The 26418-nt window shown below is 36.3% G+C and overlaps 1 protein-coding gene across 1 annotated transcript in view; it reads left to right on the forward strand.

The window, feature by feature from the left end:
- The window catches only part of TTC3 (tetratricopeptide repeat domain 3), a 65165-nt gene that overhangs the window by 22390 nt on the left and 16357 nt on the right, over positions 1 to 26418 (forward strand). Inside the window, exons 16-32 of the mRNA XM_074153664.1 lie at positions 3965 to 4025; positions 6423 to 6489; positions 9422 to 9559; positions 10610 to 10690; positions 11405 to 11517; positions 14328 to 14454; positions 16068 to 16190; positions 16368 to 16469; positions 17148 to 17240; positions 17934 to 17998; positions 19110 to 19246; positions 20170 to 20484; positions 21307 to 21570; positions 22003 to 22049; positions 23694 to 23750; positions 25195 to 25271; positions 26032 to 26184. Coding sequence (XP_074009765.1) covers positions 3965 to 4025; positions 6423 to 6489; positions 9422 to 9559; positions 10610 to 10690; positions 11405 to 11517; positions 14328 to 14454; positions 16068 to 16190; positions 16368 to 16469; positions 17148 to 17240; positions 17934 to 17998; positions 19110 to 19246; positions 20170 to 20484; positions 21307 to 21570; positions 22003 to 22049; positions 23694 to 23750; positions 25195 to 25271; positions 26032 to 26184 — 2020 coding nt within the window. The remainder of the gene's footprint in view (positions 1 to 3964; positions 4026 to 6422; positions 6490 to 9421; positions 9560 to 10609; positions 10691 to 11404; positions 11518 to 14327; positions 14455 to 16067; positions 16191 to 16367; positions 16470 to 17147; positions 17241 to 17933; positions 17999 to 19109; positions 19247 to 20169; positions 20485 to 21306; positions 21571 to 22002; positions 22050 to 23693; positions 23751 to 25194; positions 25272 to 26031; positions 26185 to 26418) is intronic.

The raw sequence follows: 26418 nt of genomic DNA on the forward strand, positions 1-26418 counted from the left end.
AGAAATTCTTTTTTATAATGTTTGTATGAAATACTGCTACTGGATCTGGACCAGCTGCACGCTCATGCTGTATTCTAAAGTTGTGATCTCCAAGGCAGCAGGTCCTTCTAGTCCTGACCATGCAAGTCTGAAGGCTTTTTACTTTGCGTACTTAAATACTTAGCTGAATAGGTGCCTAAGTGCAGAGCACTTTTAAAATTTAATTTTAGGAAGCCAGTGAAGGTATATTACAAAATATTATTTTAAAACAAGCAGTAGAATTGATCTCGCTCTTGTGGGCTTTGGACACGTGAACATCTTGAAGAATCAAAGGATGTATTTGGAGATGGAAAATGTGGGAAAGGTTGCAAAAGAAGACTCAAGGCGAATTTGCTAAAAAGATGCTATGTGGTAGGATAATAAAAAAATGAAAAGAAACTATAAAGTGTTGAAGGAACTTATTGCAGAAAGCATGAATTAGGGAAGGGTTGTAGAAGGAGGAAGTCAAGCTCTGGAAGACAAATCAGTTTTGAGGAACTATATGTAGATGGTGTGAAGGGGCAAAATAAGAAATGCACGGAGGTCATAGGGAATTTTGAATGAGATTGAAGCAAGTGACAACTAAGTGAATCCAGACGTTTTCCTGGGTGAGAAGGTGTGGTTCGAACAGTAATGAAGTCTGACAAACGTGTTACAAAACAACGCTTTATTGAGGCAGTGGAAAAGATCAGCAACCTGCCCAATCACTGATAGCAAATGCAGGATTATACGTGATGCCCCGGCTCCAATGGACTGCCAGGGAGACTGGGTGTCCAGGTCACCTGGCAGCAAGACCAAATCATGCAAATACCTTTTGAATGCGACTAAGAATTGTGCTGCCCCATGGCTCCACCGACAGTAGTGGGATTTGAGAGAATTGTACTTTATGTGAAAAATGTGGGCAATGTCCTGCTGCCCATGTTGGTCAGGGGGCAGGGTGTCTGCAGCCTGTCTACGCTGCTGACATTAGTGAAGCGGCAGGGTGTCAGAAAGATAGCTGAGTTTGAGAGGTTGAGGAGGGGAGAGAGAGAGAATGAAAAAGGGAATGTTGGGAGAGAACTGAAAATTTCTCTAGGCTAAAGAGATTGTAGGACTATGAAATGTTGCATTGAACGTAGTAATTTAAAAAAAGAAGAAGTGCTGATTCCATGTTTTTGGGTTTTTTTTTCTGTTCTTCCTTCCTCCTCCTCTCCCCCTCCTACTTATTATGTCAGTACGGATGTAGAAGAAAATATTTGATTTGGCTTTGATTTGAAAGGAGGAGTTACGCTGTGAATGACTAGCTGATACAAGTTTACTCTGGGTGGGGAAGAATAGCTTTCTTTTTCTTAGCCTTTGTTCGCTTAAGGGCTTAAGACTTGCTGGAGAGTTAATGTAAAGGAACTTTATGCCACTGTATTTTATCTTAAAGTTACTGTCCTTTTTAATTTCAGTTTTTGTCTGCATGTACTATTTTTTTGAGCGTATGTACATTTCTGTTAAATATCTTTGTTTGCTTCTAATGGGAAAATCTAGCAAAAGCAATACTCCTTCTACTAATATTTTAAAATGTTTGTGGGGTAAGTGAATCATGTTTGCTGTTGAATTAATATATCTCCATAAGTATTTTAACTATAATTCAGCAGGATTTTCTTGTTACTTTTATTTGAAAGTATTTTTAAAATACCTGAAAGTAGTATCTTTTTAAGTTGCGTAGTATATGGGAGTAGTAGTTTCTGTAGGAAATTTTTCTGAAATATTTTTGTTGAATGGCTTTTAAAGTTCAGTGGAAAAAAAAAAAGTGTTGATTAATTCTTCTGTTAAGTGGTGAGAGGGAAAGCTTGTATTCTGTTATCTTCATTAAGATTTTATTTTGAATGATAGATCGGTTCCTTAAGGGAAGGGAACCTGTGTAATCAAGAAAAGGTAATATATCTCTTAATGGTTAAATGATTATATGGTTGAAGTGTTTTCTGGCTTTCAAAAGGGTTATTGTTTTCCATCATTTAAATGTCTCTATTTTGAGGAATTTGTGATGATTATTAGTGTAGCTTTGGAGTTTTCAATGCGTATGAAGTCTTTCAACAGACGCCTGCTCACACTCCTATGTGACCATTTCAAGAAATGGTTCATGAAATAATTCTGAACATGTTCTGTCTTCATGACACTTGAGATTTTTTTTTTTGTTCTAATTAATTTAAATTTTATGTTATTAAGTAGTTTTTAATGAAAAATTCCCTATGACACAAGGCATGAAGTGTGTATGCATACGACTTAACTTGAGAAATGAGCACATGAGAGATCCCACTGGCTTGATTAAATTGCTCAAATGGGTGGATTTTATATCTAAAATTGATAACTCTCTTTTTTTCCAAATTTGATTTTATGGTAAGTCAGCATAAGCGTAATAATTAATCAAGCAATATTTAATTATTTAGGTAGCTGTGCCATATGTTTGGGTTCCAGTGCTGAAATAACTTGAATCAAGGTGTTGGACTGTATGTTGTCTGTGTGATTGTGTCCAATATTAGGAAGCTACAGTTACCTTCTGAACTGCTCCTTAAAGATTGTAGCTGGAACTATCCCCTCTCAGCAGGTAGCAGAGTTCTGACTCATTCGTACAGGCGGCATTCCTGTATGCCTTGTAAAATCCATTAGGTTTAACTAGCAAAAAAATCTGCTGCCCTGCACCCCTTCAACTTAGCATGTGTAATAAGGAACACCTGCGATGTGATGCTCAGCAGTTCTGCAACCGAATTTGTCAGCTGCTTCTTGGTCCTTTATCAGGTTGCTTTTTTTTTTTTTTTGCCTGCCTTGTCTAATAGTCTGGTTACTACAAGGCAGCTCTCCCATAAGTGGGTTTTGTCACTGTTGCTGTTGAGTTGTTAATGCCTTGTAAAGTCCTGCTTTAAAATTCTTGAAAATTAAAAACTTCATGACTTAATCATGAGTATGCATGTGCACATTCAGATGCCTAATGTTATGTGTTTAATACCACAGAGAATGGTTGAGGGTTTATTTTTGCAGTTAATGGCATGGCTTCCTGGGATTGACCAATTACAATAAAGTATTAAAACATGTTTTCTTCTTCCTTGGTACTAATGAATTGTTTACTCAGCTTGTAGAGCCCTGTAACTACTCAACAACAGTGTTAGATCTATGAGATAGTGAAGTGTATTAGTAAAGTTTTGTGCTAAGTCTTTGACATTAGGTTTCGGAGTTAGAAATGATTCAGTATCACATGATAGATTCTTTCTTGTCTTTGTGATCCAGTATTTCCACATGGTCAAACATTTTTATTTTGTAATCAGGGACTTTTATCTTGATCTGACTCATGTTTATATTTCTAAGAAAAATGTGGGTTGAATTTAACTCCTTTAGCAATGTATTTTTGAAGTGGCACTTTGTAAAATTTCTGTAGTCGGTTTTGAACATACATAACAATCTGTTATTCTATATTATTATATAGATAAGATATATAATGTATAGGTACATTATATAGATGTATATTATATCTGTATATTAAAAATACTAGTTATCAACTAATAGTGAATAATAACCATGGTATATTAAAAATTCTAGTTATCAACTAATAGTGAATAATATCAACAATGGTTTTGTATAACATACTGATTTCTTTAGCTTGGAGTCCACTTTAATACAGTTGTTACAAATATTGTCGAGTCAGATCATATCTTACAGAATTTTAAGATTCTTCTGCTTATTTGAAGTATCTTTCCCCTTTGTAGAATTAATACAATCTTAAACTATTTAATAAAAATAATATCAAATTCACACTGTAACAGGTGGCTTTTTAAAAAGCTTCTCGGTTGTGTTAGTTTCCAATATTGTAAATGTTTTAAGATCTGTTATTTATAAAGCAAAATGTGACTTCCAAGTGCTTTTTTTTTTTTCCCTTTGTTTTAGGTGATGGTCATTTTGTTTGAAATACTTTTTCTCATTACAGGCCAAAGTCATCAAAGTAAAGGAAGGCCAAAAAACAAAACTGGCGACTCTGAAAAAACGAGGTAAGAGACTTTATTTTTTAATTTATTATTCATTTGAGTTATTTTATGTAGCACTTAAAAACAAGTTAATGCAACTTTGACTTGCTGCCTGCTCTTTGCTAATTGCTTTGTTTATATTGTTTACCTACTCTTCAGGATATAATTCGTGTTAAGATAGCTGATTAAAGTTCACAAAATTCCTATTTTCATGAAGAGCCTGAGTTATTTCTTGAAAACTAAATCTTTTCCAAAGCTCAGTTGAATTTTAGTAAATGAAGGCATAATTTTAATAACCACTGTTTAAAAACTGTTGCCCAAAAGCAAGTCACACAGTGTAGCCATAACAAAATACGTTCTTCTTTTACAGCAAAAGATAATAGGAATCTTGTTCCAATTGTTACATTCAAACTTACACCACCACATAACTCACCCTCTGTCTTATTTTCAAGGCCTCTTTGTGCTAGTTCTATTCTTTGTACCAAACTTTTTTTTAAAACTTCTCTGACACTTTATATGCTTATTAAGAAGAGATCTGACTGTGAGGAAAGCATTGTAAGTCAGTCTCAGAATTGAACATTAGAAAAGAATTTTTACTTAGAGTTCTTTAAGTTTTTCTAGATTTGAATTGTTACTTAAAGCACATCAATGTCCAGTTTTAAGTACACGAATACTCCCCATAGAACATGCTGAATGTAAATGAGTATGTTTGATGGTTTGGGGCCAAAGTTAAATTAGTTGAGATAAAAATTAGCACTATAGATTTTATGGACAAAATTTATGCTTTTCTAAACTTTGTTTAAAAAAAGAAATAATTCTTTCCAGTGATACTGGGGCCAACGTGCTCCAAATAGGTTTGGGGAAATCACTGCATTTATAGGTGGTTCTATATGCCGGTGTATCTCCTCATGTAATAGATAGTTGAGGAGTAAAGAAGTGTTGCTGTTGACTTATTTGTAAGGTGACTGAGGCAAATGATGACTTATCACTTAAGGCCACGCAGGGGTGGAAACTTTCTGTATTTTAACCTGAGCTGTGAAATTAGACAACTTGAGCTCTGACTGTACTTTCTTGCTTGTACGCTTCTTCAGCTAGGGTTTTTAGTTGTGTTTAGGACGTTTAAAAACAGATGAGGGGCACAGCAAAATAAGCTGTTTACAATGAAATAGGAAAGTTTCCATTAGATGGTAATTCTTAAAGGCAGATTTCTCATTTGGAAGAGTTCAAGCCTTTAGGAAGCCTGGGAGCTGAACCTGATTATCCCCAGTCCTAATCTAAGTGTGACCATGAAACCTGCCATCTTTTAATCTATATATACTACAGTACAATCCCCTTGTTTTTCCGTAACTCTTTTTGAATACCACTGTAGCTAGGACAATTGAAACTTTGTCCTAGGAGAGGGCATTTATGTAATTTAACTGGGTTGCCACTGACTACTTTGTTCTTTCAATTTGAGAGGAGGGGAAAAATGTTAGAATTCTATATGAGAACAAATCTTCTTTAGAATAAGTGAAACATCTATAAAATTGCTTCTCTCATGGGAAAGTTTATTAGCGCTATAAAAAAAATGTGGTTTCTCAACAAGTGAGGTGCATGGTGAGTTACAGTCTTATCTCTGTTTCTGTAATTAGCAGGTTGCTTGGCTTCCAGAAATCTAGGGAATCCTCTGACACTGTGAAGAATTTATCTCAGATGATGAGCATTTCATGCCTTTAAATGTGGGACAGAACTGAATGTATATTAGCAAAAGGCAATACAGTAGCATAAGGACTGAGTAGCAATCTTCGCATTGAGGATTTAGTTTAGGGTATTAAGCAATACTTTGCCCCTTCATTATACTATACTTTCTCTATTCTCTAGTTGTGCATGATGTTTCTTCTGCAGTAGTGGAAAGGAAGAGCTGGGGAGGACAACTCTGTTCCTTTCTTCTCTGCTTTCCCTGCCCCCACCGTGCCTAGCTGTTACATGTATTTGATTTTAAGTGGTGGTTGTGCTAGAATAAAGAATCTTATACTTAAGAGTAGAGAAGGAGAAAGAGCCTTAAGCACCTTCTTATACTGCTGCCTTTGGTATAGGGAAGTTTTCTAGTCATCTATCCCACCCCTTCATAAGACTAACTCAGCTGAGAATAAGGTAGAGAAGATGAAAGAAAACAAATAAAATTATGAAGAAGACTGCTACTTCCCTGAAGCCCTAGTTATTCCAGAGCCAGAAGCATATGAACTATATATATAGTATCATAACCCTTGATAACGTTATAGTACATGTTATTGCGATTGTGAAAGCGTGCCACAATAATCTTTACTATATAGGCAAATGTGATGTGGTTGATAAAAGCACGGAAATTTCTGCTTCTTCAAAATAAGATTACATGTAAAGTACATGTACAAACTCATGATGCCATTGTCCTGTTATTTGTAGAGATCACCTTGATTCGAAGGCAGAATTTAAAGCTATCCAGGATAAACTCTTCTGTAATGTGCAACAGGTAACTGGGAATTCATTAGCATACAACCTTAAGTGTAAATGATTTGTCACCTTTTAGTAACACTGTCCAAAAACCCGGTTCATTCAAAAATGTAATGCTTCATGCTTCACCTGACTTTTATTGGAAGACAAAGATTATGTGATTACACTGATTTATACTGACTTGTTGCTGTAGTCTTCTTTTGCTTCTCCTCCTTCCCCTCCTGTAAGACCTCACACTGGAAATTATTGTAACAAAACTCAGTGTAGTCATAGAATAACTTAGCTGAAGCCATGAGTTAGTAATATAGCTCCCTTTTATCTTAATTTGTAAGAAAAACTACAAAGATTGCTGGGAATCATTTGAGGATTTATAATACCCCTCCCGAAGTTCTGACTAAATATGTTTTCTTGTGTTTGATACATACAGTTGGAAATAATCATAGAACATTTTGTTGAATGGTATAGCAGGACACTCTGCCTAGGTGTGGGGGGGGATATGTTCAACTTCGCCCTGCTTGTATAAGTTTTCTGGCAGAAAGCTACCAGACATGTAGGGAGTTCATACTCTCCTTAGTGTTGAAGGACACTGAGGATTAGCCTGACTTGGCAGCCCCAAGAACAGGGTAGGATGTGAAACCAGATGTTCCCAAGAAGAACAAAAGAATGATAAAAATAAACAGTGTTTTGCTGAGCTAGAAGGTTTGGCTTAACAGCAAATGACTGGCAGTCAATCACTTTATACTGTAAAAGTCTAGTCCTATCTTTGAATGGGAGGGATTCTAGTATGCCCCCTCCATAGGAGTGTGTTTGGAAATCCTCCCTTGAGTGGGGACACCCCTCAAGGTTACCCTTTGAGACTGAGTGAAAGAGAGCTACCCACAGTTTTCAACATGGGTGAGTAACATCAGTCTCTACAAAAATATGGGTGTCAAGAGGATGGGACCAGTCTTTTTTCAGTGGTGCCCAGTGACAGGACAAGAGAAAATGGGCACAAAAATGAACGTAAGAAACTCCATCTAAACTTGAGGAGGAACTTCTTTACTTTGAGGGTGGCAGAGCACTGGAACAGGCTGCCCGGAAAGGTGTTGGAGTCTCCTTCTCTGGAGACGTTCAAAACCTGCCTGGACACATTCCTGTGCAACCTGTTCTAGGTGGACCTGCTTTGGCAGGGGCGTTGGACTAGATGATCTCCAGAGGTCCCTTCCAACCCCATATCGTTCTATGATTCTGTAACTATAGCATTTATACCACACAGTAGATGTTCTATTAATGTCCTTTAGCCTGATCACACCATTATCAATTATAACACAGTTTTTTAATTTGCTTATGTATATATAGTTTAGTTTGCCATCCTTAACCCCGTGGGACAAACAGCTGTTTAAAACGCTATAAAATTCATAAATAGAGAATTCTCAGGTCTTATCAGCAATGAATGATTAGTATCCCAAAGTTCTTGAATAAAATCATGGGGATGAAGATAATTTAATCATTTCCTCTCTGTTAATTTGGGAAAGTAGATACCAGAAATCTGTTCTGATTAATTACCTCATAAGACAAAATGGATTCAGGAGAAGGTGCAGGTTCTGCCTGCACTAAGACCCCCTCTTTACTTTAAAATACCTATTGTTGTAAGGCTAATGCATTACTAGTATCAAAAGTAACATTTAGTTGGCTTAATCAGCTTTATATGTCACATAGCTTAACATCATTAGCTTAACATTAAATTAATACAGTTTGTTCTGTTCTATAACTATAGGCTCCGACACCATTACCTTACATCAGTAGTTCTAGGAAATTAAAATAAGTCTTAATTATTTTTTCATTAACTCATTTCTGTGTTTTGGTTGTTTCTATGTGTATTTGCAGTTTCCACTGTCCCTTACACTTTTGTTTATGACTGTCATTAGATCATGGGTATTTTCTTATGTTTGTCCTTTTGTGTCAGTTGACAGCATGAAGACGAAAGATCAAAATTCATAGATGCTTAGGAAAATACATTCTGACATGTATTAAATTTAGTATGTCAAAAACCTAATTCAGTTCACATGAATACAATTAAGTACACCTTTAGAATAGTGTTTAAAAAAATCAAGCAACTCAAAAGTTGTTATGTTACCTTCTTCCCAAACCTCACCAGTTTTTTCCTGCCCACAACCCTGTCTTCAGAATGCCATCCTCAAATTAAAATACATAGGTGGACCTCCTTGTTACTCTTCATCTTTTCCTTATGATTGCAGGAGTAGGAGTTGGAGGAGCTTCTTAAATAGTCAAATTACTTCTACCCTGGCACAATGATCTGCTTCCCAAAGCTACTTTTATTTTGGTGTTTCAATAGATCGAGGGAATAGGGCTTCCTAATTCTGCAACTGCTTGTCTTGATTTACATTCTCACTGCTGGAAATTCCCACAGGCTTCAGGAAGAATCTGTAGTGAAAGGCTAATATCAATGCATTCTGAAACCTTCTGGCATTAACTGTTAACCTAAATGGAGTGAAATTGTAGGTAGAGGAAATAGTTTTCAGGTTTTTTAAAAAGGTTTGTACACAAAATGGAGTGTACAAGTGAGGAGAGGCATAAGTCTGGGTTTGGTTTTTTTTTTTTATGTGTCAGGATTAAAATGATGTTTGAACTAAACTTGAAACTTTATGGAGAGAAAAGGATCTAAACTTAGAATAAAACCTAGATTTTTAAGAGATTACCAGCAGTAGGACCATGAAAGTCTTAAGTTTTTAGAAGTTGAATGTAAAATGGAGTTTTATAAAAATGTACCTGATTTGCTGCTTTAAAAGTGGAATTGTGGTAAAACTGTAGGAAGTACAGAATTTTTAACAGTTGGTTGTCCTCAAACCAGGACAGTTAAGTATTTTAGCAAATAGCTTGCTTGCTTTGGAATAAAAAAAAAAGGAAAAGACACTTTTCTTTTGGACTTAATATTTTCCTAAATATTTTAGGTGGATTTAACTATGTTGCCAGAAGAGGTTAAATCCCTTGTTCGTGATGGTTATACAGCCTTAATGGACCAGCGGTGTCACAGTGCTGAACAAGCCTTTTCACAATTGTTGAGCATTCTAAATCCTTCAGAATTAAAGGTAAGCTGAGAGGAGCACCTTAGTTTATTAGAGTAATTGAAGTTTATGCTTTCAATACTGTGTTTCATTCTTTCCTTCCACAAAAATAGTCATTATTATTGAATTGTTGCCCGTGATGTTAGTTACAATGCTAAGTGTTTCACTGGTAAGTGTGCCAAGAAGCTTAGAAATGAGAATAGGATTAAAAAAACCAGTAGTAGCGTCAGGTGTATTTTTGTAATGTTCAGCATACATGTGCATTTCTAGATCCAATCTAAAAAATATTTACCAAAATAATATTCTTATAAGAATAATGTAAGATACACATCAAATACCTTATCTGATAAAAAACTACTGTCCATTGTCAGCTTAACCTTTATTCATAATAGTGTAGGGTAAAAAGAATTTATATTCTTCAGGTCAGATAACTCTTTCATAGCAAATACCATGAAATTTTGTGTTTATGTGTGTAGCCCATCAGCCATTGACCTGTTTGTCATCCTAGATTTCTTTAAATTATTGTACTGTATATTAAGTTCTGTGTGTCAGTGTATGTGCACGTGTGTTGCTGTGTTTCATGCTCCCGTTTTAGTAAGGGCTGTTGGAGTGCCAGCAAGTCTGTCCAAGCAAGTAATGCACCAATCCATCTGGAATTGTGACCTAGTTTATTAGGAAGAAAAAGGTTGAGAAAGGTTTGGGTGGTTTTTTTTTTTTTATTTTAAGAAAAGAAAAAAATCTGCTCGATTCTGAACATGTAGCAAAGACACACTGCACTGCAGAAGTCAACATAGCGAGGCCTGTGGTTACAGAATTTGTAAAAGCAAATGTTTCAGGATGTATCACTTTGAAATACATAGTGGTGCCAAATGACCAGCAGTAAAGGTGTAGTTAGCCTTCACTTCTTATGCTAATTGTAACATAAATATGGGTAGAGGCTGTGATAAGAAGGAGAAGAAAAGAGTTTCCTAACTCTTGTAGTGAAGATCTTCAATTCACAGTAGACAGTAATGTTCTAGTTATCAGCAAAGTGCTTTTATGCATGCTATTACTATAATTTGACTCTATTTACAGCAACTGAATCTCCGTATTATTAATTATGTTGTAATCATCTATGGACATGCCACTGCTCTTCTTGGAATAGGACAACCTGAGGTATGACATTAAGCCACTATATTGTTTTTATTCACAATTCTAGTTCAGGTAGTTCACCATCCATTTTGGTCTTTCTTTTACAGGCATAAGATTAGTAGGGAAGGAAAGCTTTGGTCACATTTTAGAATCATACAGTTTAATATCTGGGACTAGCTCTTTAATGGTTTTGGATAAACTAAGCTACCAAATAAAATTTCGTTTTAAGCTTTCAAATGAGTTTCTTAAGTGTTAATGAAGTATAACCAATTATTTTTCTTCTACTTTGTTGTTACTTGGTTATGCACTAGTGTGTTCCACAGAAACATTCTGCTTCTAAAACAAGAGGAAAAGAATGCTTTTGGTTCTGGAAAACAAAATGTGGGTTGTTTCAGGTTTTTCGGGGTGGTGTTTGGGGTTTTTTCTTGCAGTGTTTAAAAATATTCAGTGTCTTACAATGAGTTTAAAAATGTCTGGGTGTTTGTAGCTCAGTGAGCTCAATCATTTAATCTCATTATTTCAGAGAAAGGCTGTGTTTACAGAATAAGTTTCTGTTTTTTAAAAAAAGGGAAGCCTTTGCATGTGATCGTAAGGTTGCTCAATTCCATTTACTGTTCCTTCATAAGACTGATCAAAGAATAGGGCATATTGACCCACTCTAACTGGAGGAAAAAAAGGTGAGGAAAAGTGAAAAGCTGACAAAGTGTCATATATTTTTGTCTTAAATTTATTTTGAAGGCATTGACAAAGGCTGAAGACCAGTTTAAGAAAATAATTGAACAGTATCAGGCGGAAAGATTTTGTTGTTTGGCATACTATGGAATTGGAAGAGTGTACCTCAGACAAAACAGGTTGGTATATGTCGTGAATGGGTGATTTAGGTTCCTTAAAGAACTGCTGTCGAAGGTGTTAGCAAACTGGTTTTAATATGATGTAAAAGTGTGACTTAATGAAGTTCAATGGCAAGGTTCACTCTATTAATTACTGCATGGGAAAACATACAAAGGAAAATGGACTTACACTTGAGTCAGAATGATTCACAGAGAGCCCTGGGACGCAAAGAGTAAGGGAGACCCTCCCGTTGAGTCATGAGGTTCAGAAGGGATCCCCCTTGCTTTCTGAACTCCTCCTCAGAGAGCAGTCTAGGTGCGGCTGGATCTAGACTTAGTCTCAGACTTGGTCAACAGTGTATGTCTAAAGGATTATATGCGAATGTTTCATTAACATCAATTCAGCATTCAGTCAAAGTTACCAAAGCAAAATCAAAGTTATCATGCTACAGGGTTATGCGTGATATCAGTCGCTCACCAAAGATGTTAAAACATCTCTCTGCCTCGAGGAGCAACCTTGAGAGGCGCCCCAGCTCAAGGGGAGATCAGAGGCTGCCTTGCAGGGAGAGCGCAAAGAAGGCTCACTCAGGCTGTCATATTTATGGGATAAAGTGGTTGGCTTGTAGTCAAATTACGTGCAATGGAAAAGGTATGCATAAGACTCCTTGTACCCACAACTTTCTTTGTTCCTTGATAAGTGAGCCTTGGAAAAGCCACCCGCTATTCATGTGTTAATTGCATGATTGGTGTTCCAAGCTTGTATACATCAATACTCTCTCTATCACTCTGCTCCTATGTGGGTTTTCAGAGAACAGATTGGAACTAGAGGAGTTCTTGGCCTGGCTGTGGCTCTGGCCTTTTTTCTCCTTTGGAGCCTCTACCTAACTACTGCTAGTTTGGTTAAGGGGTCAAGTGCATCCATCACAGTATAATATAAAGCTTCAGTTTTTGATACAAAAAATATTTTAATTTGAGATACAATGTGCGGGGTTTTTTTTAATTATTCTTTGTTAATTACTAAATTCATACATCAGATTGATTTGTTACAACCTAAAGTTTGTTACTGCTAAGGATGTAATGGAAGCCACTGAATTGAGCAGACTCCAGAGCACAGGGATATGACTGACAAGAACACCTCTGCAGTGGAGGAGAGCTCACAGGAGAAGGGCAAAAAATTATGATCTCGGGGGGAAAAAATGTATCGTAAAGAAAGCTTAGCTTATCTGAATACCAGGGAGACTGGGGAGTAACCTTGGTTTTAGATAAGGCAGCTGCACCAGTGAGTCATTGGGTTCCCTGAGACTGATAAAGAGTAGTGTTTTCCTGAGTTAGCCAGACCATGGGGAGGGAGGGGGAGTGTATACGTGGCTCAGCCAAACATGAAGTGCAGACACTGGACAACTAATAAACTTGAGAGCAAAGAGCTTGAGGTGGCTTCAACCTACGTATTCCTGGTGGTATTTTTTCCCTGCATCCAGACGGAAAGCATATAGAGACAGGTAATGGGAATCATGTTTGTATTGATTAAACCGTGTATTGCAATTGCTATGTTATGCTGTGTTGTGGTTTCAGTATATCACTGTACTGGTGTACTTAATCAAAATCCCCAGTAACGCCGGTGATGGGTTGACCTTGACTGGCGGCCAGACCTTCATCCAGCTGCACTCCCACTCCTCCCCCTCAACGGGAGATGGGGAGAAAATAAGATGAAAAAAGCGCAGGGGTTGAGATAAAGACAGGGAGATGACTTGCTAATTACAGGCATAGGCAAAACAGACTCAACTTGAGGAAAAATAATGTAATTTATCGTTTGTTAAAATAGAGTTGGATGGTGAGAAACAAAGTAAAAAACTAAAATTGCCTTCCCTCAAGCCCCCTTTATCCCAGGCTCAACTTCACTCCCTCATTTCTGACTGACTCCTCTACCTCCTCCTCCCCTGAGCTACCCAGAGAGATGGGGAATGCGGGTTGTGATCAGTCCATAATAGCTCCTCTGTGCCTGGAGCACCTCTTCCCCTCCTCCTTCTTACCTTGGTGCTCAAAAGGCTGTTTCTCAATTTTTTTTTTTTCCTCACAGCTGTGCAGTATATTTTGTCCTTTCTTACCCATGCTTTCCCCGAGGTGCTGCCATCTTGCCTGAGGGGCTCAGTTGTGCCCCATAGTGAGTTTGTTGGAGCCCAGAAGCTGCCCCTACAGCATTTGTCCCCACCCCTCTGCCCAACCTTGCCACGGAAACAATGCCAAATACATAAGTTTGATATTAAACCTTAAGTCCTCCTCCTGTGAAATATCTAAAAGCACCTGGTCAGAGAGTGTTGGATGCTGAGAGGTGATTTCTCCTTCCCACTGCCGCAGCGTAGCCTGGGTGCAGTCTGAGACCCGGGAGGTGTCTGTGTTCCAGTCCCATGGATGTGGCTGTTGTTTCCCTTGGCAGTTTTGACCTGTAGTGAGGCTATATGTGTGTCCCAAAGAGGTGTGTACGCACACATGGCAACACAGCTGGCCACCCAGACTACGCCAGGCAGAGCAGCTCCCTGAACTCATGTAAAAACGTAACTATAGGTAGCAGAGTCCTGTATCTCCTCCCTGGCTGATGAGGGTTGAAGGTCACTCGTGTACATATACATGCCCCCACTCTCTGTATTGACGAGCACACCCACGTTCATCAGTCCCTTGAATATCAGTGCAGGCTCTCAGTCTGCCTCCTGTCTGTGCCAGTTATGTGTTTTTTTTTTTTTTCCCTTGGATCATAAAGTGAATCATGAAAGTCTTATAGGCCATGTAGAAGTTATTCATATATGATCTGAACATGTACTGCTTTCAAACTTCAGATTTTCAGATGCGCTTGATCAGTTCATGAAATCACAAACAATGGTTAATCACAAGATTGTACCTGGAGTGTTAACTTGGCCCACAACATCTTGGGTCATTGAAGAGACACGAACAGAGAACTTACAGGTATGTTTTCAAAAAATAAAAAATAGGCATAAAAACCTGTTCCGTCAAATCACCTTTCCAAAAAATAAAAAAGATTGTCATCCTTCTCCCTTCCCCCTTCCTTCCTCTCTCCTCCCCATTGTCAAGGCCAAAGAAAGATGGAGGGAGAAAGGGAAGTTTTGGCCTGAAGCAGCCAATGGAAGTGCTACTGCTCATCGTTTAGAGTGTTGTCAGCCCCAAGGCCTGGTGTTTGTAGAGCAGAACTCTTCGTGCGATGACAAATTTGAACACATGGGAAGCATCCCATTTACAGCATAAGGGTGGGGGCTCTGTGTCAGGCTCTGCGCTTGGGTATTTCTGTGTAATAATATGGTTCTAATCTGCTAATGAAATGTTTAATAATGTGTTAACTTCTTAGTCGCAAGTTACCAAACCTTAAGTAGATGTGAATACTATAGACAACATAATGCTAGATAGAACCAGTTAAAAATTTGAATTGGCAAAAATGTGGAGTTGAAAACTGCAGCAGTGATGATATATTTAAAACCAGATAGGAGAGTGTGACCGTGTAGTTCTTGGTCGATGCAGTGAGAGTTGTATGGTAAAATTCCCTGTTTGACTTGGAAAATTTAACTTGTGATTCTGACGCTACAAATTGCTTTTCCACACTGGACAGTTTGTTGGGGGTTTTTTGGTGTTTTTTTTTTTTTAATATTATTGTTTTTAAACTGTAGTTGAGTCACTGTTACTTGTGAAGGGTTTCTGGATAAAACATGCCATGAAAGGCAAGAGCATCTCTGCACAGAGGGAGTTTGATGCAGTAGAACATGCTAGGGTATTCAGTGTATGAACTTGGCTATACTATACCAACCTGTTTTGTTTCTGGTAGAAGCAGCAGTGCTGTTGTTTCCTAAACAAAAAACTGTCCTAAAGATTTCTCGTAGACCCCCAGCTGACACCATGGTAGTCTGTCCACAGTAATGCATCAGCGCTGTGGGACTTTTAGAGAGCGTAATGCAAACATCTGAGAGGCTGTAGCTGGTGGTCTGTTTGTTTCTAATAATGTTTTCTTAATCTGGGCTCAACACCAACCCTGTGGGGCTTGAATTGACTTTACATAAAGCCACTGTAATGTCTGTACTTCAGACACTATTGTGGGAGATCTCACTAGCTCCAGTGCAGGGCCAGGTGTGAGCTGTCCCTTGGAATGTACTTGATCATGCAACCCAGGTCCCAGGTGAGGGACTCCTGAAATGCTGGCAAATGGCGGAAATGAGCAGACACTCTATTTTCATCACGTTATCTCAGTAATCTGGCTCATCATTTTGGCAACTATATTCTCATGCATTTGGAATTGGTCAGCATGTAAACATTAGTCCAAGATAAACCTGCATGCAGGGAAGCTATGAGTACTTAGCTGGTAGCAGTTGAAACGAGCTTCTGAATATTTTGCCATAAAAGGACAATCTTCCGTAGCTTTCACTAGAAAAGAATTGTTCTTCTGGTATTACTTGTATGTTGTTCAAAAAAGAGATGCGTGTTTCACTGCAGAGTTGCCTAGAAGTTTATAAGTAGATACTGAATCTTTTCCTGGTTTTTGTGCAATTCATCTTACATCATTTTGTGTTTCTCAGTTGATTTTAAAGAATTGTATTGAGGAATGCAAGTTCCCTCCAGAACCAGATGCGATTTGTCGATATCAGCAATGCCATGGCCACTCCAAAATCCAAATATTTTTTACAGACCCAGACTTTAAGGTAAATTTTTAGTTTAAAAGGGTTTGGGAAATACAACTTCATGTTTACATGTTTTCTGCCCCCTTTCGTATTAAATAGCTATCTGGAACACACCATCTTATCCTATCTGCTGTTAAGTCATGCAGTTTTCTGTTGTTTTTCTTTAAAGATGTTAATTTCATACTATTTCTCTGCTAGGGTTTTATACGTATTACTTGCTGTCAGCAATGTAGAGTGGAGTTTCATATTAGCTGTTGGAAAAAGTTGAAAACAACAAGCTTCAGTGATAAAAATGATAAGGTAAGAGCTGTGACAGACTATAAGCGTTTTATTTTTTCTTTTTTTCAGTCAAGATTATAGCATTCCTTTGGTTTGTGATAGGTCAGTGCTAGAACGTGATGTTCAACCCGCACGACAGTGGCAGGAGGAGAGACAGGAAAGAAGAGTCTCTTGCTAAGTTATCTGACATGCAAGTGTGGGTAAAGCTTGCTGCTGTCAACAGAGGACAGATCTGTCTGTGTGAAGGCTTAGTATGCCTAGCCTGTTTCTCTTGAATCATTTATGTCCTCCCGTACGGAGGTTTTATTCCTTCTACAGTCTTGCTATTGAAGCAACAGTTCGACATTGGGTATGTCTAAAGGAATTTTACAAAACATAGTATCAGCAGCCAGGATAAAATGAAGGGAAATCCACACTCATAAAAGAATATTCTTAAAATTGACTCTTGAATGTGAAGTTGGAGGAGGAGGGGCTTTGGTGTAGCTTTGGGAATAACAGGTACATGCCACAGATCTAGGATCCTTTTGATTTGCAGTCCTTGCCAAGTCAGCAATTTCTGTCCTCATCCATGAGGAGTTTAGGACTGTGCGTCCTTTAATTACCTTGGTCACCTCAAATTAAGAAACTGTAATCTGTGTAAGAACATAGATTTTGCATTAATTTAAATGTCTTTGTTGTGTGCATCATTTTCTCTTACAGGATTTTCTTCAAGAACTGTGTTTCACTCCTGATTGTAAAGGCTTTATTTCAAAAATAGTTATTTTCAATTCTTCGGGTCTGGTAAAATGTGAAGTAAGTAAACGTTCATATAAAATGTGAAAATAATCTTTAAAATATTTACTCTGATAAAGCAGATAAAGTGAAGACAAGAATGTAACTGCAAACTAATAAGTAACATGCTATCTTGACGACAGTATCCGAGCATTATTTAGGGATATTAATTACCTGTTCTCTTCGTACCTGTTCTTCTACTGGAGTAGGCATTACCTTATGGTATTAGTTAGAATTGTCATGGATGGGAACTGGAGTTTCGTTTTATGTTTCGTTTGTGCGACGTGAAAAGAACTCTGTTAGTTTAGCTCAGGGCTAATCTTGCTACATGAAATAACTGTATTGGAAGAGCACTTTTACCCTCTATAGAGTCACAGCAAGAGGGATACTTTTTCCCAAAGCAGTATTCATCTGTGAGAACCAAAAAATGATTGTAAAGTTTGATTCTTGCCCACTGGTAAAGCAAAACAGTCTCCAGTTCTTCCTGACACTGTGTTATCTTTCAACCTGTCTTTTGTGCACATAAAAAAGCATTGCTATATACCAAGTTGTAGAAGTAGAAGATAAGTTTAGGTAGACCTTGAGGCTTATGTGGGCTGCATTATCTCTTTCATAGGATTACTTTAACTGCTTTCCAAAGCATCAAATGTTCCTGGGTTCCAATGTTGCATTGTAACCCAAATTTAATTAATATGATGTCACTTATTTTGGTAGTTTGAACAAAAAATCACAAAACCCAAGGAACCACCAAGAGCCACTATTAAACAGAAATGTTCAAGGTAAGCTCTCTACTGTTTAAGTTGAATCAGTTTGAGAACAAAACAGTTTTCTCTAGGATTGGTTTTCATGCCTTTTTAAGAATTGCTAAAATACCACAAAAACTGTGGAAAGCTTTTCTTGCCCTTTGCCTCTGATAATCTAAAAAGTCTGGTAAAATACGTTATGATCCAATTAGAAAAGCATTTAATTAACTTGTAAAAGAAGATACAGAGCTGCAGATTTATAACATGAGCAGAGGGGGCATTAATTGGTATTGCTGAATACATTATTGGTAGCTCGCTAGTGGTCATACAGTTCTTTAAAAGCAACATTCTCACTTTGGCCACAGGAAACTGTTTTCAGATATACAGGATATGAGTTGATGCAAATCTGATTTCCCACACCTCTGTATTGAGAGATGAATTTTCCATCACACCGTTGACTTGCCAGCAATTTAAACCAATAGTTTTTGAATATAAACTGTTGCAGTCATCTTTGAGTCTTTATACCTGACACTTAATTGCCTTGTAAAGTCTGTGGGCAGGGAAGTAACATGTTGTTTGGGGAAAGTGTGATTTGGAGACTGTGTGCAGAATGTGAGGACTGTTTCTTTACATCTTGCTTTCCATACATCTCTTTCATTTGTGTTAAGATATTTAACAATCAGAATACTAAAAGAATGCATATCTGTAATTCTTTGTAATGGATTGAGTGTCTTAATTGCAGTTGAAATTCATTGCTGATAGGATAAACAAAATTGATTTTTAAAAGTTAACGAAATCAAATGTTAATATTTGATTCAAAATGCTGAGTTACAAATTAAGGAAAAAAAAAACCTAATAGTATTTAAGTTAATCCTAATTTCAGACATCTTGAATGGGAGTAAAAATTATTGCATCTTGAGGATATTCTTACACTTACGTACTTGATCTTTATTCATAAAGTTTTATGAAATTTTGTGGTCTCAACTTGTAAATGTAAACTAGCTTTATTATTATATTTGTACTTTTCAGCATAATATTTTTTAGTAGAATGAAGCTTATAGCTACTGTAAGACATGAAAAATAACTGAGATGTGCCTAATTCCTATCTCAACTAACGTTAGGCTCACGGTTTACTTGCTTTTTCCAGTCTTAGGAAGCTAAAAATGAAACAAGAAAAAAAATTACGAAGAAAACGTGCACGAGAAGAGGCACGGAATTCTGTTAAAAAGAAAACAGAAGAAAACCAGATGGGAAATGAACCATCTCAATGCAGTGATCACAACGGTATGTGTAAGTATAGGCTATTGTTCTATGTTATCGTGAGGTATATTAATTAGCATTCTGAATGTCCTAAGTCAAATTATAGCAAAACACTAACATTGAACATAAAGACTTGCATTTTTACTTAAGATTACTTTTATTTCAGTTCTGTTTTTAATTTTTAAGTAACTGATAATTAGATGATAATAAACTAATATAAACTGATAATAAGAACTGATAAGAAGATGTTAGTGTATGGTTAAGTTCCTTGTAGAAGACCTTTATTCTTGCTTTGCTGGTTCATGAAGAAGCAGCCTGAAGAGGGTAAAGGCTCAAATTCCAAGTTAATCTATTTGACAGCGGTTTCAGAAAAAAAGCTTTATCCTCAACAAGTTAGGACACTGCTACAAGAAAAAAAAAGCAAAACCAAAACAAAACAACAAAAAAACCCCACCAAAATGCAAAAAAACCCCAACTGCATCTCAGATAAAGAAAGAACAATATTCTAACTGCAGAAGCTACAAGGACTTGACAAATATGTTCCAGAGGATTGGGAAAGATAAAATACTTCCACCTATAAGTATGTGGTCAGTTAACGTTTCAGCTTTTGTGTTCCAGTTACATTGGTCTGCAGCATTCTGTATTTCAATGGTGTGAACTTCCGTTGCGTTTTGTGTAAACCAAATTTAAAACAACATTGTGTTAAATTTGTAACACTAAGGCAAGTTTATATGGGAAGTTATGTATTCTGTACCTTTGTGATGCAATAAAGCAAATAATTTGGACTAAGTGATGTTTTTAATTATCTGTATTTTTGAATTGGTATTTTTAATAGTGGTAAACAGACATAGAATCACAGAATCATGAAATTTTGTTTTGTGGTTTGGTGGGGTTTTTTTTGTTTTGTTTTGTTTGTTTTTATTTTTTTTTTTTAAATCCCATTGTAGGTTATGTTCAGGATTTATATGCTGGTGATCGAGTCCTGCAGCATATCAGTCGAAATGCTGAGCGAATAAAAACAGCTGTTCGTGATACTTCCAAACTATTAAAGGAGTTGCTTTCATGGTTTGTAATCAGTGAAGAGGATTACACGTCATATTCCAAAACTAGTAGCATGTCACATGAAGTGATGGAGCAGCTCATCAGTTACCTAATTCACCAGAAAGACAGAGTAAAAACAAGGGGGTTTATCCATGTGCTGAGTGAGCTGGAAGAAGTGGATCCCAAACTACGCAAGTGGCTGAAACATCTTAACAACTTGGGTAGGCTATATGTTTATGGAATAGCAGAAGACCTTACCCTGTCATAATTGTTCAGTTTACAGATTAAAAGATAACCCCCCCTATTTTCCAGTCTTGCTTTCTTAACTTGAAATGGTAAAGTAAAGCTTTCCCCTTTTTCGTTTACTTGATATTTAGCTAGGATTTCTAGAGAAGAAGGTATGACCGTTGGTAACACAGGAACAATCTCTTGTCTCTGCAAGTAAAGCATTCTAATGTGGGCAGGGCTTTGTCCATGTAGGGAAGAGGAACTTTTAACAGATCTGTTTTGTTAATGTCTTTAAATTCCAGAGTAGGCTTAAATTATAAAATTTGTATAAATAATTTCTTTCTGAAAAGTAAATCATGGTGAGGTTTTTATCATAAAAAAATTAGCTGACTGTATAACTTCTAAGTAATTTAACTTGGTGCTCTTCAGTAGTGTTGCCTTGCTTTGTAATTTCCTATTGAATTTATAATTGGCTGAAGGTGGAAGTTTGGTTTTGCAGGTAAAATGGGCATCAAGTGCCAAAACCTTGGACGAAATTTGTGTTCTATTCTGTTGCATCAATATCCTTTAAGGAATGGATATAGAAATATAATACAAATAATAATTTATTATTGACTAAGAGTAAAACTTACATGAACTCCATTTATCGTTTTTGTTTGCATTTTCAAGGTAGAAAAGGTGTTACATAATCTGTTTCAGCTACTGTATATTTAATTCCTAGAACAAACTGTTCCTCTTTGAAGAGGAATGTCACACTGTAAGCACTAAAACTGTGAAGCCGGAATGAAATGTTGTTGGTTTTCATCTCTTTTTAGGTCTGACCGCTACAAAGAACTTTCTCCTTCAATATGGACAGCTTTTAAAAGAACTTGACCTTTCTATTTTAACCACGCTCTGGAATGAGAAGTATGGTAGTAAATTTGACTACGTGACAACTAGTTCTGAAGACAAAGAAATTAATGATTATTTCTTAAAACCACCCCTAGAGAAAACTCGTTGTTTTATATGGCTGTTAGAAGACAATAGAGAAAACTTTCCATTTCTTCATCAAGCTTTAGATGAATTCTTTGATAAAATGGGTAAGTATGCAAAGGTCATCATGCTTACAAGCATTGTATTTTGCCTGGTTTTACACCACATTTGGTGGGCTCTATGAGTGGCCGAAACCTTAGCAAACTACTAACTGTTGTATGGGATCTTCTCTGTTCAGTGCTTAAAAGACAATATGGGCTCAAAAGGCACTCTTTTTTAGGTTACATTCTGCTGCTTTGTTTCATGTGCCACAGCCAGCACGTGAGTTTACCTTTAAGCATATATGATGCCCAACCAAAATAAGTATTAGCTTTCTGTGTAAGCATAAAGACTCTGCAACTGTAGTCTTTGAGATGCTTTGGTGGTATTTGATAAAGGATTATAATAATTATTACTATAATTTCATAGCTGATAATTATAAGTTATGTAAAATATTACTGTTTCTGTTTATGAATGTGACTTCGTTATCCTTTCAATAGATGATCCTACCATTATATTAAAGAAGCAAGGAAATGAAAACGTATCAGTAAGTGAACTTCATGTCTATTTCGTATAAGCCCAGAAACAAGTATGAATGTGGTGTTTTAAAAATCTGCAAAAGTGAATAGAGACATGCATCTCTTCATATATTTTACATCAGCATCCGACAGACCTGACTAGAGATTTACTCTTTTGTTTTATCATCTCCTGGCCCCCCACTTTTCTTGAGGCATTTGAAGGCTGCTTACCATTTTTCCTAAACTTCTGTCGGTAAAATACTTGTTCAGGGTTTTCTCTTTAGTTAAACTACAAACCAACAAGATAACTTTTACATTATGAGCATTTAAAGGATGCAGATGAGAAAGCTGTAGTGAAAGTGGATGAGGGTATGCTGGTGTGCTGTATCACCCCCTTTGGATAGGGAAAATAAGGCAAATAAGGTGCATGGGAATAGCATTTACGTATAACAGGAGTTTGGTATTAACTTGAAAAAAAGTCTCTCTAAAAGTATGATTGGGGAGTTTTAAAAAGTGCACTGTTTACAAACAGAGAGACTCTTACTAACTGTCGTATCTGCGTATTTACCGTGACAACTGAACTGAAGCATGATTCTTCCCTGAGTGTGCTTAACTTGAACCTGCATAATTTTGGATACTAATTGTACTGTGCATTTTACAGTCCAAAGCAACAAATCGGAAGGTGTGTAACCCAGCTTTTACCTTCAGATGTCATTAAATTGTAAGGTCTACGAATTTGGCGTTTATTCTGCTAATAAGCAGAGTAAATTTGAAGTGAGCTAGACGTATTTTGCATTTGTTCATTACAACTTGTAGACACTTTTCCGGTTCAACCCTTAAGTCCATCGCTTTTTGGTTAGTATCTTAATTAAAATCCATTCTGATTGGCAGAAGTATATTACGTATTCTGGTTAATTATGTGTTTGAGGCACTCTCATTTAAAATTATTCTAGCCTGCAGATAGATTTATCTATACAAAACCAGGATTTACTTTTGATACAGAATAAATCTTCAGAGTTAATTAATATGTAACTTAATAAGATGTGAAATCCTCTGCTTTTTTGTTTCATGAATTGGAAATCCAAGAATGAAATGAAAGCCATTAGAATAAAACTACTTCTATTTCAATGTTACTTACATCCTAAAATAAACTATTAGTAAGTTATTGTTAGTAGAGTTATGTTAATCTATAATCACACTGCTAGTATAAAGTATGCATATTAGATGCATATTAGTTACTTCATCATTGCCTATCTTAAAAAAAATTAAGTGAGCAGAACATTTGACAAACCTGTTTGCTTCTTGTTCTCCACACGAAACTGCATTGTCACAGCTGCTTAAATATGCAATTTCAGCTGTAAGTAATGAGTAAGCATGTGAAATAGTAAAATGATAGAATATTCTGTTTTTAAAAATCAATGTTCTATGCATTTAAAGAGGAAAATGATTAAAAGGAACAAAATGGATAGTCTTGCAAAGCTCTTTTTGTGTTTTCTAGCTGGGGATGGAGTGGAGGGGGGCGAGATTGCATGCGTAACCTTGTAAATCTTGCTGGTCAAACCAGAATGAGGATTTTAATATGAAACTTCATAAAACTTAGATACTGGGTTTGGAAATGCATCATAATTTTATTCTAATGAATAAAACCAATGACTTTATTTTTTCTGTTTCAGACTAATGGTATCAAAGTTAAAAACAAAAACAGGAAGAAGAACTCAAAAGACTCAAAGGTCAGCGACTTTTTAGTGCTTACTACAGATAGGTGTGGGGTTTTTTGGTTTTGGGGGTTTTTTTGCTGTTTGTTTTTTGGGTATTTTTGGGGTTTTTTTTAGAATTGCTGGCATTCAGATGTATAGAGGCTGTTTTCCTAAATACCTTGCTGAAACTCATTCTTGAAGTAGTTTTTCACTGAAGTAGAGTAATGCTGTTAAGACTCAGTTAATACAGTTTTGGTTTTTTAAAATACAGATTTGTCAGTATAAAAGGTATTTCTAAATATGAAAAAAAATTAAATATTATGAATAACTTCAGCTCTGAATGAATAGCAATATCTTCAGTCTATCCACTATCTTAATTCTAAATTACTTTTTTGATCTTTATTTGCCATATGGGAAAATGTGGATATGGTACACTGACTGCGCTGTGTAATTAATACTTTATGCTCTTATTTCATTTTGCACTGACAAATAGCAGATTTTGAGAAGGACACTTTACCAGTCATTTTGAGAGAGATAAACGTGTCCTTACACCTCATGAAATAGATCTGAAATTATGTCTTTAACTGTTTCTTCTGATAGTTTTTACGGGCATATCAGTGACTGAAGATACAAGGGTTCCATTTATTGCTCAGAATGTTATTAGTTGTTCAGTATTTTATAGATTTTGCTAGAATAATATCCTACCTGAAACTTAGACTCTTTTGTCCTGCTTTTCTAGGATTTTCTTTTGTTGAAAGGTTCAGATAAAATCTTTTTTCTCCTCCATCTCCCTACCTTTTTATAATTTTCTTAGAAATTCAGGAGTAAACTTCAGTTTTTTCCTGTTCTTATCAGCCAGGTTTTTCTTTTTCTGAGTCGGATGCATTTGTACAAGTCTGTGTGTTTCTAAAGTTCTTAGATAATAAAAATTAAAAGGCAACTAAAACATTTGTAATGGTGAACATTAGAGTAACAAGTGTCATATTAAAATCATGTGGAACTAGGGATAACTCAGACTGGCTTGTAGTAAAATTATTAAAGCTTGAAGACTCTCAAAGATGAAGGAAGAGATTCCTAGAAAGTCATTTGGTGCGAAGCCCAGTGGAAAGAAGTTACACAAAAGTCTTAACGAAGTGAAGCTGTACTGTTGTTTGCTTTTTTAATCCAAACTCAGAGAAAAATCATGCACATATAGGATTTTGATAAAACTGGTAAAAAAAGAAGGAATTTGGGCTGAATTTCTTTTTCCAAAATAAGTTTTGAAGAAGAAAATAATAATTTTAAATTAAGAACTTTCTTGCTATGGCTTGGTACTGGTAATTGTACTTAAAATTTTTGCAGTTAATAATGTGGCATCTGAATGTGATAAAGGTACAGAGCAAGGTTCAGTGTAAATAAGTTACATCTAGTCTTTTCAGTGGATCATTTTGCACATACTTTTGTGAGATTAAAAAAATAATAATCTGTTTTTAATTAGTCTATTTTAGTATTATCCAGTGGAGTTAGTACAGCACCACGAGAAGAAGATAAGATATTTATAGAAGAAAATACTTTGTAAGTACCATCATGCATCTTTGTTTTTATTGCCCAAACTCCAAAGTGCTTTGCAGGTACTGGAGAAGACAGAAACACCAAGTCTGAGTTAACATCGAAGTGTTTTTGATAAGAGTTTGTATAGAGCCATTACTTCTCTGCTTCTAGGACAGGTGTAAGAGGTATTAGAACTTTAAAGGTCTTAACAACATAGGAAGTAACGAAATGGTCGCCAGACTGCAGCCTAATACATCTTCTAGTCCCAGAGCTATTCTTTCAAGTAAGATCCTACTTGCTTCATGTTCCATTTTAATGTAGCAAGAAATTAGTTGATAAATTTGTACATACTCCATCAGTCACAACTTTGCCATCCACACCATATCAAGCAAGTTGTGATGTTGAATTGAGGTACTCTGTAGTGCATTATTCTGAATTTCTGTGTTAATCAGGAGTCAAACATTCTGAGCCCAGTTTTGCTCTTGCTTATAGATGTGAGAGCTGCCAGCAAGAGCTAGGCCTTCTTCTTATTAGTGGCAGGTCAGTTAATAAGTTTAGCAGCTAAGTATTTTGGGGATAGTGTTTATTCTGCTTTTTCTAAAAAAGGTTGCTATTTGGGTATATTTTTAGCACTATGTAGTTTCTATACAGTATACTGTGTTCAGTATGTGCAAAAAATACAGTTTGTCAGAGATAGGAATTACCGTTCATATGCACTATTTATTTATTTCTTCTTTCTCCCCCCTTCCCTTTTTTTTTTTTTTTTTTTTTTTTAATGCTACAGAGATTTTACAAATTTTAATGAACCATTTGTAATCCCAGAGTATCTTCGGGGGCAACTAGAGGAATTTGAAGTTCTCCGTGAGATTTCAAATAGTAACAGTTATCAAAGACTTTCAGATAATATCCCACATCAAACCTGTGAGAGCTTATATGAGTATGTATACATTTCTGTGCTTAGCAGTTTAAAGGGTTTAATATTACTTCATAATTTTTATAACATACTGTATTAAGTCCAGTATTTGAGTCCCGGTGGTCTGGCATATGTATGGTACATAAAGGTATGTACTAATGCTTTGAAATAGTTGCATGTTTTTAATAAGATGTGGACAAGCAAGAGCATTAAAGAAAAATGTTATGCTTGGCTAGAACACTGTCTTCCAAATGATTG

Source organism: Numenius arquata, chromosome 1 (genome assembly GCF_964106895.1).
Source record: "Numenius arquata chromosome 1, bNumArq3.hap1.1, whole genome shotgun sequence".
NCBI lineage: Eukaryota > Metazoa > Chordata > Aves > Charadriiformes > Scolopacidae > Numenius > Numenius arquata.